At 52.9% G+C, this 12,145-nt stretch overlaps 4 protein-coding genes across 4 annotated transcripts; all 4 read right to left on the bottom strand.

Moving 5' to 3' along the window:
• Nucleotides 1-189: 189 nt before the first annotated feature.
• On the bottom strand, nucleotides 190-2,091 carry PV05_11065 (uncharacterized protein; the record flags this gene model as incomplete). The annotated part of the gene is made up of 2 exons (XM_013454514.1): nucleotides 190-1,629; nucleotides 1,696-2,091. The coding sequence occupies 2 exons, from the start codon at nucleotides 2,089-2,091 to the stop codon at nucleotides 190-192; spliced, it is 1,836 nt and encodes a 611-aa protein (XP_013309968.1).
• Nucleotides 2,092-2,426: 335 nt separating this feature from the next.
• On the bottom strand, nucleotides 2,427-3,137 carry PV05_11064 (uncharacterized protein; the record flags this gene model as incomplete). The annotated part of the gene is made up of 1 exon (XM_013454513.1): nucleotides 2,427-3,137. The coding sequence occupies one exon, from the start codon at nucleotides 3,135-3,137 to the stop codon at nucleotides 2,427-2,429; it is 711 nt and encodes a 236-aa protein (XP_013309967.1).
• Nucleotides 3,138-6,006: 2,869 nt separating this feature from the next.
• PV05_11063 (uncharacterized protein) lies at nucleotides 6,007-9,009 on the bottom strand. The gene is made up of 2 exons (XM_013454512.1): nucleotides 8,343-9,009; nucleotides 6,007-8,278 (listed from the first exon to the last, which is right to left on the bottom strand). Exons 1-2 carry the CDS (start codon nucleotides 8,524-8,526, stop codon nucleotides 6,462-6,464), a joined length of 2,001 nt encoding a protein of 666 aa, XP_013309966.1. The 5' UTR covers nucleotides 8,527-9,009; the 3' UTR covers nucleotides 6,007-6,461.
• A 39-nt stretch (nucleotides 9,010-9,048) lies between these two features.
• PV05_11062 (uncharacterized protein) lies at nucleotides 9,049-11,692 on the bottom strand. Its single transcript, XM_013454511.1, has 4 exons — nucleotides 11,358-11,692; nucleotides 11,020-11,208; nucleotides 10,551-10,974; nucleotides 9,049-10,502 (listed from the first exon to the last, which is right to left on the bottom strand). Exons 1-4 carry the CDS (start codon nucleotides 11,443-11,445, stop codon nucleotides 9,461-9,463), a joined length of 1,743 nt encoding a protein of 580 aa, XP_013309965.1. The 5' UTR covers nucleotides 11,446-11,692; the 3' UTR covers nucleotides 9,049-9,460.
• Nucleotides 11,693-12,145: the final 453 nt, after the last annotated feature.

The following is a 12,145-nucleotide window of genomic DNA, read 5'->3' as shown; positions in this document are numbered from 1 at the left end:
CTTTCTGAGGTCCGCTGTTTTGTTTCATCTAGTCGTCCAATCCATGCCAATGGTCTGTGGTATTAGCTATTATCTACATCTCCATTGCTATTGCCATCTTCCTTATTTCGTGTCGTGTCATTTTCCAGTCAATTCGGTATACGTATACACAGTACAGCCTGGATGCCAGGTCAAGGTCAAAGTTAAAGATCACGCCATCTGTCTTCCCTTCTTTCCGCCAGCCCCAAACAAATCTTTCCAGAACTGTCTAAACCCATACTCTTTGCCCTGGACCTCCTCCCTGATCCGGCCCTGGTGGCCGGCACCGGCACCGAAGCGCTCCAACACGCCGCCCTCGCGGTGCGGCATGACACTGATCCTGACGACGGGTTTCCTGCTGCGCTCGAGGATCTCGTCGGCCAAGAGGGGCGCCACGTCGGCGAAGCAGCGGTTCAGTTCGCGCGCGAGCGTGTAGTAGGGTTTCTGCGCGACTTTGGGGGCCATGAGGTTGTAGGAGCGTGTGAGCGCGTTGAGTTGTTGCACGGCGAGCGTGTGGTAGGCTAGTTCGGCTTTCTCCCATGATGGGTCGCGGAAGGGGTACGCCGCCGCGCGGATGGGCCGTTCGACGGGCCGCTCGTCAAATTGAGGTCGAGATGGTGATTGATCAACTGGTTCGAGGGGCCTGGTGGTGGTGGTGGTGGTGGCGACTACGGTGTCCGTCGCCGTCGCCGCCGCCGCAGCAGGAGCAGGAGCAGGAGATACATTCTCCGCGGGTTGCTCCGTCACTTGGATCTGCACGACGTCCTGCGCATGTTCTTCTGCAGACGCAGGCGTGGCGGCGTCAGGTTCACGCCCACGCCCGCCCTCCCCAGCAACACCAGCGGCAATGCGCTCTTCGACCGTGACACTGGTCAAAGTGCCATCGGCGGCTATCGAGGTCAAATTCTCGACCTTGCGGATCCTCGGATTGACCATCTCCTCCGCCAGCGCGTACGCCTTGGCCCTGCGCACCTGATCCTGGACACTGCCACCGGAACTCGAAATCACCCTGGCCGCATGTCTACGCCAGTCATTGCGCAAGCGTCCGCGGAAACTCGCGACGGCCTTGACGAGTTCCTGCTGCTTCTCTATCCACGGTGGCACAATCTCTTGCTTTTGTATGATCTTGTTCATGAAATACTCGGTCGTATCCAGGAAGGGGCTGTTTGCGGTATAATCCCTTTCGACGTTGATCCCTTTGCCGCGCGAAATGTTCTTGAACTGGCCCCGGGCAATCGCGTCTTCGATCCGCTCGTTGGCCAGACTCGTCAGGCCCTGTAGTGACGTCGGCATAGGTCTGGCACCCGGCGAGAAGCGTTCCTTGAGTTCCTTGCGGTACTTCTCCCGCTCTTCCTCGGACAAGTCCTCCTGCTGGCTTATCGCATATCGTGACGTCCGGTCGCGGGCATTTGCGAGTCGATCGGCGGCAGAGAGTTTCGGTTTCGGCGCAGGGCGGAGGTTGACCTTCGCCCCCAGAGAGGGCGGACGGCTCGGTGTACGTAGTCTCTTGTGGGAGTCGTCGAGCATACGGAGAGCGGAGTCGTGGAGGCTTTCGGACCCTGTCCAGGGCTGTGCGCCGGCGATGTCGCGTGTGCCTTTTCCTGCTGCACTCTACATTACATGGTCAATTCAAGGGCTCTGTTTGCCACCCGACCAAGCGAAGGGCTCTGAGCGTACTGGAAGGTTGACTTGGCTTGCAGCTCTCTGATTTTGAGCATCGAAACTGGTCTGAGCAATCCTTTGTTCTAACTGCGCCTTTAAATCTTCTGAAAAGCCGGCATCTTGCATCAGCTTGCGGTCACTTTTGCTCCCAGTGTCTATTGTCTCCTCGGCCATTTCCGCCAGTCGCCGCGACATGGCGCCCTGAGTCTGCTCATCCTGGGCCGCAGTCTGTGCAGTATTTGGTCCCGAAGGCTTCTCGTCCTGGAGGTGAAGTTTGCTGCTGAAAGAACGTCCAGAAGGTCTGACTGCCCAGGGCTCGGTACTGGGGATTTTCGGGAGACCGCCCCGCAACCGCTGGGCTCGAAGCACACAGCGGGAGCATGTCCAGACTTGGGGGCTGGGTCTACTCATCGTGCAGGGCGATGGATACAAAGGGAAATCTATACAAATACAGGACGACTAATATGAAAGGGAAAGCACAGGGAAAGAATGTGCTGGATGGCAAGATGGTCATATCGCAATGCTTCTGCTTCGCCGCAGGGACGCAACTCATTTTCTCCGCAGACTCCGTCCAATCAAGCACCTTCATCCGGTTCTGCATCCTCGAATATGGGATTCAACAACGACAGGGGACAACAGCCAAAGCTTTGTAAAACCGATTCAAACAAACGAGTGATAGATATAGGACGCCTGTCGAACGCCATAAACCAAGCAGTAAGACCAACTCAAACACCAAACACTGTGGATCATTGGCCATGATATCCCTGCACCACCTCTCCTATCGATTCAATGGCTTGCTGTAACTGCTCATCAGAACTGAACTCGATCCCTTCCGTGTGCAGTCGCGACAAGAACGAGATCGTATTGCGCAGTTGGTGTTTACTCTCCGCCCTGTGGATCTCCTCCTGTAACTGCTCGTCCTGCCAGCCCCCCGTGTCAGGCGTCTGGAAATCATGCGCGATCTGGTTCAGGACATGCATGGCTTCGATGAGGTCGCCGTCCCGCGAGACGTCGGGGTGAGAACGGGCAATACGCTGGAGGAGTTGCAGTATGTCAGTATACCCGGCCTGTTGAGCCGTATGGAGCTCTTTGTACAATTCGTAGGGGTGGAAGAGTGGCCCGTGGTCTGGTTGATGGTCGCCGTCCATGCCGCCGTCGTGCTCATCGCCCATTCCCTCGTGATACCCGTTCTCATCGCCCTGATCGTGCATGCCCATGCCGTCGTGGTCATCCATGCCACCGTCATCGTACATGCCACCGTGATCAACACCCATCATCCCATCGTGGTCACCACCCATGCCGTCGTGATCACCCCCCATGTCATCCTGATCGCCACCCATCCCGTCGTGGTCGCCATACACGTCACCGCCATGATCGTCATGATTCATGCCTTTTCCTTGGTCGTGCTGGTCCATCCCGTAGTCGCCTCCGTAGTCGCCTTGTCCATTGTCATCCATTTTCCGTGGTGTTACGCTTCGTTGCGAGAATAGAGGCAAAGGATAGTTCAGCCGGTGGTTGCAGGAGTTCGGGGTAGTTTCAAATTGACGTCTTTGGTGTTTGCTGACCTTCGCAGCACCTAATGTTACGTAGTCACCCTATTACCTTTATATACCCCTGATCCGAATCTTTCATTGCACACCTAAACCAGCACTGCCCTGGCAAGGACTATAATAGGAATTTCATTCCCCGAATTCCGGCTGCCGTTGTGACCTAAATGTAACTTACCTGGGTCAAGCAGTCGCCGTGATGGCCTTATGAGAGCCACAACCATGAATTGCCACAGCCGAGTCCTGTCTATATTGGCCACGGCGCCCCAGGACAAGCTCTCTTGAATAGCGATAGATGACACTCCGTTTGAAGAGGTTCCTGGACTGGTGCTATCTCGTTAGTATTCGTTGGACGGCCACGACGGCTCATATTCGATGCCAAGATTTGGGCTGATTCGTGGTTGATCAGGCTCAGAGAGGCCACTGTACGAGGCGGGTTGCCTGAAAGGTCGGCACAGTTGAAGGAACGCATATTTGACGGGAGGAGAATGGGCTGACACGCTCGACGAGGGCACGGGATTAGGAGCCTGGTTCACCTGAATATCATGGATCTTACAAGGTGGCTGTTCGACCGACATGTAACCTCATCCTGCGCATGATCAATGCTCGAGGATCGTAGACGGTTGCGAGTATTACCATGCAGCCAATAGCTAGGCGAGCTCATCTTCATCGGAAGTGGCTTGAGTCACCCTGAGCAACATTCTACCCGGGCTGGGCTTTTGCCTTTTTGGGAGCTGTCGCAAGTCAATGAAGCTGTGCTTGATTCGCGGATCCCGGTGCGACGCAGAACATCCTCAGTTGCCACGCTTAAAGGCAAATCTGGCTTGGTCATGGCCTCAGAGACTTTGGGATCATGGAGGATCCCGGTCACTCTACCCCAGTAGCGAAGCAGTCTGTTCATCAGACCGGCAGCAGGGTAAGCTGTACTTGTAGTATGCGTAGTCGACCTTGGGTCTCAGCCCACGACTGTCAGAAGTAGACAGTCTCCAAGCCATTGCAGCAGTGACGTGACGGTCACCCGTAGTACCTTTTCAGCGGATTTGTCTAGTCTTACGGAAGGAAGCTCAAAAGTAAGCGTTCGATCATGACCGTGGAGTGGTTGCAAAATCTCATTGCAACCAAGTATCGTTTCTTGAAGGTTCACGGAAGACAGCGATGTCTCGTAAGGAAACGTCGAATGCATCTTGAATGATGATTGCAAAGCTGAGTGGTTGTTGTCAAACATTTTGTGCAGGTAGTGGAAAACTCTTGAAGAGTAGCAGGTAAGTTACGTGCAGGTAGAGAGCCAGGGAGCTCGTCAGCTTCATATGGCACGTGACCCGAATGGTTGTTGCTGGCGAAATTTAACCGCGATTTCAACTGCATCGCGAGCATTTGATATTTCCTTAGACGAAGACCGTCATTTGCACATCAACCCGATCCGTTTCGATTCTCAACGGCCGCCGTCTCCAGCGCAACTGCCGACAGCAAGCCTGAGTTTCGCTGCAGTTCGAAACGTTCCGACTGCGACCTCGAGGCCCAACCTTCTCTGTCGCAGTCGAGCTACTGCATTGGACTCTGGGACAGCGGACCTCGAACCTAACATCGATCCCCTCCACAGCTAGGAGCTCGTCAGAGACTCCCTCAAGATGCCTCCAAAAGGCGCAAGCACCGCCATCAACCCCATCCGACTACAATCCGTATCCCGGTTAAAAATCAGACATCCTGACAAAGCAGAGCCCAATCCCTGTCTGGGCCCGATGAGCGCTATGTTGAGTATGTTTACACCCTGTTTAATAGCCGATGAAGAGATAGCCTTGCATCTCGACGGAACGGCTTTGAGAGCCCTTGCGGCACTGAACAGGCAGAAGAGTCACGCAGCTTGGGAATGGAAGCGGCTCTTTGGACGACTACTTCCACATAAATCAAGTCTTGAACTCAGCGCTAACAACTTCTTCGAACAGACTGCTGGGCCGCTGGCGCCGCAACAGGAGGCTGCGGCCACCTTGAAAAGGCTCTACGAGACTGCATGGATGCACCGGTACGTTTTCATACCCACGATTTCTAGCGATAGCAGAAACTCAACTCTCTGCACAACCCATATACCTTGTTATTGGAACCGCGTTCGATCACTAATATTGCTGGTGTCACAGAAAGCGCCTAAAAAAGACAAATCTACCATCAACCACCATCTTTCACGTTTATTCCCGAACATTGCTGGACCGAAGAGGAAGAGGTCGTAACCTGGCTCCGGTTAATATAACTCCAGGTCTTACCACCACCCAGCGAGCGCGGCACAAATCCAAACAAGATAAAATGATCAGTCTCCGGGCTGTTCAGTGACAAAATGGAAAAGCCACAAGCTTCTTGCGCAACGTGCCATGCCACAAGCACAACCACACCCACATAAGGAGGCAAGGCTGCGGGCGTACTCAGCGATGACAGCCGCCTTCGCTCTATTATATGTGTACAAGAATCAGGGCGAACCCGGCAATGAAATGCACTACTCATTCGGAGACCTATCCTCGAGATCCACGCGTTGTCCTTACGAGTTAACATGTCGTCGTTTCAGAGATGATATATCCACCAGAAGAACAAGGGCCTCGACGGCAGGGAGCCGGATCTAGTATTGCAGATGGATTGCGTGGATGATCTTCCTCGCATTAGCGTACTGTTCTGTTGATTTCTGTATAGCCCCGGGCAAACGCTTGCCTTTAATGGGCATTAGATTACATTATACAGGCACCTAGGTTTTCAGGGAGATTTATCGAGAAGCTCTACTCCTTGAGAAGCCCGGAACATGATGAAAACATTTGTTATGACTATGTATTCGTTCCTACACATGAAAAATCGTGTAGTTGCATGCTGGAATGATGGTGCCCGTGCCCGTGCTCGTGATCATCGTCAGTAATCATTACTTCGTTCAGGTATTATTCGTGACCTGTGCCAGTATGTTTTCATGAAAACCATATCCAAGCCATGCCATGCCCAAAGGAGAACCCACTTTTTTGTCCAGAGACCAAATCCTGCATGCAACGCTCAATGCTTAAACTCCCCAAATCCAGGTCCCAGTGCTCTTGTATAACGCCATGAAGCGAGAATGTCTTCCAAGGAGACGTCCACGCCTTGGTCATGAGGATGTCCCAAGCCGAACTGAAGCAAATCGAACCGAAGCGCCGAACATCCATGCCAGCTGGACTCAGAACACAGAACCGGGCAAAAATCGTAGCGAGCCCAACCATAATTTCCTGGTCTTCAAGACCGTTTGAACATGAAATAGCCATACATGCCGCCAACATCCTGCTCGACAACAGGCACCTTGCGCATCCCCCACCAGCGCGCGCCCATCTTCCAAGCGCGACTGCCGTCGTCAACGGCCACCTCGCCATCGGATTCGACGGGCTGTCTAGCAAACCACCCGCGCCGTCCCAATTCCTTAACGACCCACTCGGGCCTCTTCACGTGGGCGTTCCTTCTCTTGACCTCGCCGAGCACATCTTGACCTAGTTCCACGACCTCCAACGGCAGTGTATCCAAGTCGGTCAGACTGCTCGGACTGTAGCTGAGGCTCATCTGCGTGACCGACTTGATGTCCGTGAGATCCAAGTAGCGTACCGCATGAGGCTGCTTCAGGAGCGGCTTGATGTCGGCTCCGAGACTCAACTGTGCGCCGCGCAGGCCCAGTTCCTCCACGTGCGTCGCTAGCTTGCGCAAAGCGGGGATATGGCTTGCGTTGATACGCGCGCCGTTGAGGTTCAGAGACCGCAGTGTCGGTGGGAGAGCTGCGAGTAGTTTAGATACGTCGGCTTCGGCGAGGAGTCTGTGCCTGCTTGCATCAGCTGCGAGGTTCAAGTACACGACACTGTCCTTGACGGCGGGGTGTGTAGTGAGGAATTTGACAACTGCAGAACCGGTCAAATGTGTGCAGCGCTCGATGTTGAGATGTGTGATCCGTGCGGTGGGAGGGATCGAGAGAAGCGCCGCGTCGTTTATGAATGTGTGAGCGACATCGAGGTGTGTGAGGTTCGTGAGGCGCGGGAGGAGGGCGTCGAAGACTTCTTCTTGAAGCGTCGTACATTCATGGAGCGAAATGCGCTTCAAGTTCGGTAATGGTGCCTGTCTTGAGAGCTGCGTGACAACGCTTGTGAAGGCCTCGGTGAACGGGCGGGATGAGCAAGCACATAAGTCGAGGGCCTGCAGCCGAGGCATGCTGAACAGTTTAGTGAAGATGTTCCTATCGAGTTCGTCGTCGACATGTTCGTGGACTAAGAAGGCCCGAAGTTTAGGCACCATGTCCAGACAAGCGAGCAGGGTTTCGGGTTTGAGGAAGGGTGTTTGGTTGCGTGCCGTGCGAGCCTTTCCGAAGCCCATGTTCGAGTAGTGGGAGAAGTCGAGCCAGTGGACGAGTTCGCCTAGAGATTTGTCGTTGTTGAGGCTGCGCATGAGTTTGGAAAAGGCTCGAGACTGAGGAATCGAGACATGGCGGTACATGACTCGCACGGCTGCATCGTAGAGCTTTTTGCAGACCAGCGAGCAGGAAGCGAGGTCGACGTGTGGTCGTGCGTATGGGTCGGCTGTGTGATCCACTGTGACGCGGGATAGGATCATTTCCAGGATCTCGATGGGCATGGACTCGAGATACGAGGTCTGTCTCCAGTCTGAAGCCTGCGATAGAGTATCATCGTCGTCCAAAATCGCCGCCTCGTTGGTGCCGTCGAGAGTAAAGTCTCTGGTTCCGACAGCGTCTCTGACTTTTTCCCTCCATACATCGAGGCTGAAACTGGCTGGGCGTGGATGGACCAGGGTAATTTCTTTGGCGTCTGGAAGGTTGAAGAGTTTCTGTGCATCCCTCCTCTTGTCAAGTTCGTCCAGAATCTTCTCCAGCTTCCTTGGGTTGCTGCGAGCATAGCCTTCTAGCCTTGTCCGCACGTAATCATCATGTGTTCCACCAACATGGTATGAACAAAGGCCCTTTGTCTTGCACCATTGACTACAAGGCCACGCTATCCACTCGACTTCTTCAAGGTCTCGGCTCGACAGGGAGGATTCAAACGACTGAGGGATTCCTTGACCTACGGGAATCTGTTAGTGGTTGAAACTGCGGATGGCGTGAGATCGCGTGAGATGGCAACATACCTTGTTCTTCTTTGACCGAAGCGTAGGAGAACTTTCTCTCGGAGAGCATGTCTTCTGGAGGTACCAGTAAGTAGGGTAGGTGTACAGTGACTTCGTTGTTCTTTTCTTTCTGTGCTGTAGTATTATGGGTCGGGAGTTGTTTGATGTGTGCCCGCCTTAGAAAGGCGGAAGGTGTCATTGTCATGGCGTGCTTATGAGTGTTCAACTGAGGTGCTAAGGATACAGGTTGCTAAGCCGGCCAACTCCACAGACCAGGAAAATATGCAAGGAAAAGGCCTTGTATAGGAAAGATGAGGGTAATGGAAATAGAATGAAAGGATGAGAAGATTAGTTTTGTGTCATTGTTTTCATTTTGGGGCGGATGGCGAAGTTGCCATCAAGTAACGCGTACCACGAAAAGACTTGTCGACTAAGCAGTTAACGGCAACCTATGAATCACACCATCCCCCGGATTCTGGCGTCCATCGATATCGGATGATGTGGCCACTGGCGGCATCGGGGGCCTGGCTCCAGCAGCATTCTCTGCACGGACTGACCAGTCAAGGGAGTCATGTGGGAGCGACGAGCCATGCCCGAGCGGCGAGCGGCCTGGAAGAGATCCGAGCGCCAGGAGGAAAAATTGGAAAATCTGGATGAGAAAAGACCCCAGGAAAAAGTGAAGCAAAACGGTGGAATTGTGGTGTCAGAAAGAGGTTGAAATTACGTAGCTTGATATGATCCAAATCCGGGGAAAGGCGCTTGGCGTCGGTGCTGAAGGAGCCAAAGGGAGCGTTTTCGCCCTTGACCTGTTCACGTGCAGCCTCAGAGTTTTCCTGATGGCCACGATGGCCCATGACAAGGCGAAAAAAAGAGTACTTCTTAGTCACCGCCTCTCCTCGAGGAGAATAGCGGGAAATTCTCTCCCAGGGACATGACACACCATGTGCAACGTCAACTGTCACTTAACGTCGTCCTTCTCCGACTTCATACCACGTTCATCCATCAAAACATCTGCTCGGTTTTGACCAACAGCGGGTTCCTGTTCAATTGCGGAAGACGGGCCGGATATACAATACAAAAAGACCACAGACCAAACCCCAGCTCTTCCATCTCTGGGGAAAGCATATCACAGTAACTCCTCACTCCTCGACCCATCCTCCCTGGGTGATGTCGAATCTCCTCGTGGATCCTGCCGTCCCCTGTCGCGATGGTGGTTTCGGCGACTGTAGGGTCATAGCTTCCAGCTGCTCGTTGATGTTGAATTTCGGCTCCTTGCCCCGCAAACTCTCTCCGGCTCGGATACGTTCGCAAAGTCCTTTGAGCACTTCCCCCAGCCACTCAAAGTCCTTGAGTTCTAGATAGATCTGGCCAGAAATGCGAGTCCACACTCTGCCCTCGTACTCGTAGATCGCCACGAACGTGTTGAATTCATCCACCAACGTCTTCTCCATCCATGCCTTGTGAGTTGGAACATCGGCTTCTTGCACGATAATAGGGCCTGCCGAATAAATACTCGGAGAACCCATGGGTGAGCGTGAGACGGTCGGTTCGCCTAAAAGACCACCAGAAGTCGAAGAGAGGGTCTGCGTGTTGTTGCCTGGGTTAGGAAAGCCATACGAACTTTGCCGTAGTGCAGGTGACAGGCCGCCCGCGCTACCCGCTCCACCAGGTCCCATGCTGATGCTTCCCCGAGCAGCTGCATCAACGATCGTGATTGGCAGCAGGACATTAGCCATAGCGCAGTCTCGCAGACCGCCAGACCAACCTGTCCTCCCTCCCTCTCGTCGATCGGTGGCTTCGTAGCTTCCCATTGTTTTCAGACCGTAGCCAGCATCCAGATCATCCATAACCTCGGTTCCTAGGACCATGGCAAGCAAATCAGCTCCTCGCTGAGCAATGTCACGGATGTAGTTGTAGATGGCCTCCTCGCCACCGCAAAGGTTCTGGCGGAAGTTCAGAGCGGCCGGTACGCAATAGTAAGGCGAGCTGTCGACAGTCGCGACGAATTGGAACAGATTTACAAATTCAGACTTCTCTGTCGGAGGCAGTGGGTTGCGAATTACGGATGGTGAATTGGTGCGAGGTATGTATCCATGCGAAGTAGGGAATGTTGTTCGGATGAGGTGTTGGTTGCGCTTGGGTACGTGAAACACCGCACAGCCTCGAGGTGTGTAGAGCCATCTATGCATCGTTAGCAATGACGCATATAAGGTGAAGATCTCAACCTACTTGTGACAATTGCTCACAAAGAAGTCAGCATCGAGTTGAGCGAGGTTCAGCGGAATCATGCCAACACCATGTGCGCCATCGATCAAACTGAGTATGCCATATTCTTTGCACATTTTCGTAATCCTCTCAAACGGGAAGCGGACGCCGGGTAGAGAGACTATGGTGTCAAATATGCAAACCTTGGGTGTATATCCATCGTAAATGACGCGAGATATGGTTTGTGAAAGAGCGTTGAGAATTTCAGGATGTGTGCAGGGCAGCGAATAGCCAAAGTCTTGTCCATGGCCGACTTTTCGAAGATGAACTTGAGGGTTTGTCTCGACGATTGAAGCTAGAGTCTTCTCACAAGCTCCATAGATGGTATCAAAATAGATTATGCAGTCTTTTTCCTTGTACTGCAGGTTTCGCAGAACAGTGTTGACCCCTATTCCGTTAGCTGTGTCGTTTCAAATCAGGGACTTGCGCTCACCAGATGTCGCATTCTGGACGAACACGCATTCGTCCACCGGCACATTGAGAAGTCGTGCAATACGCTCTCTTGCTTTGTCGAGCAGATCAATGTATTGATATCTCAAGAATTTATCCGGTGCTGCTTCGGCAAGCTTCTGATAGCCCCGTAGGGCATTGCGAACAGGTAGAGAGTAGCTTCCAAACGATCCTACGGGATTATATTAGTCCTTCAGTTCACCGCAACTTCAATGGTCTGCACAATCATGACCATGCAAAAGCCTGGCGCTCGCTGACAAGCAGATATTTTCGACGGACTTGTGTCTCCCGATTTAGGAAGTGGAGTGCAGTACAACATACCATGATTTAAATTGGTATATTTGGGATCAAACAGAAAATGCGACTTGAAGCCATGACCAAATTCAGTTACTTCACCAAAAGAGCCCATTTTGATGCGGTCTGGTTGTTATCAACTGTCGTCGTCGAAGGATTCGGAGACCGAGGTTTCGGATAAGGGGGAATACTACCCCTCCGTAACTGGGTGGCCCGATGCTTTTGTCTTTGTCTTTCCGGCGTGCACTGGGAACCAGAAAACCTGTCTTCGAGATCAATGCAATGCAGTCAGCGTCGAGCTTTGAGAAGGTCAACTCTTCAATGTGCCGTGGAGAGGTGAGAAGTATCCGATTTCTTTTGCGGTGAGTCAGTATGTAGAGCTGTAGCCCCGAAATTTGATATGTTACGCATTGGGGGCGGAAAAATTGTCCAGCGCCCAAAGCCTGCCTGTCGCCTAAAGTTTTTCTGACTTTGTGATATGGAGCTTGATTTGCTGGCCAGCGAGTCTGTGCATCGAAACATGAAGATCCGGTCCACCAACCTTGCCTGTAGCGGCCTGGTTTCTTGAGGCATCTTTGCTGAGGATCCCTCGGGGCTGGAACAAGCCAATCGCTTTCGTCCCTGTTGTTCAGGATTCTAGGCAAACCAGTCTGATGATGGAGAAATACGATTCAGCTCGCGGGTTTTGCAATTTGTGGTCAGCTGTGCCTCTCAATGCTCCATGTAGGTCCGACAAGGAGGATAAGAAGAAGATACGAGGGCGATGTTGCGTTCATGCCCTCGATGAGCTGTGTTGATGGAAGGGAGCTCATCAA

Source organism: Exophiala xenobiotica (assembly GCF_000835505.1).
Source record: "Exophiala xenobiotica strain CBS 118157 unplaced genomic scaffold supercont1.7, whole genome shotgun sequence".
In the NCBI taxonomy this organism is placed as follows: domain Eukaryota; kingdom Fungi; phylum Ascomycota; class Eurotiomycetes; order Chaetothyriales; family Herpotrichiellaceae; genus Exophiala; species Exophiala xenobiotica.
This window is presented reverse-complemented; position numbering and strand designations above follow the sequence as displayed.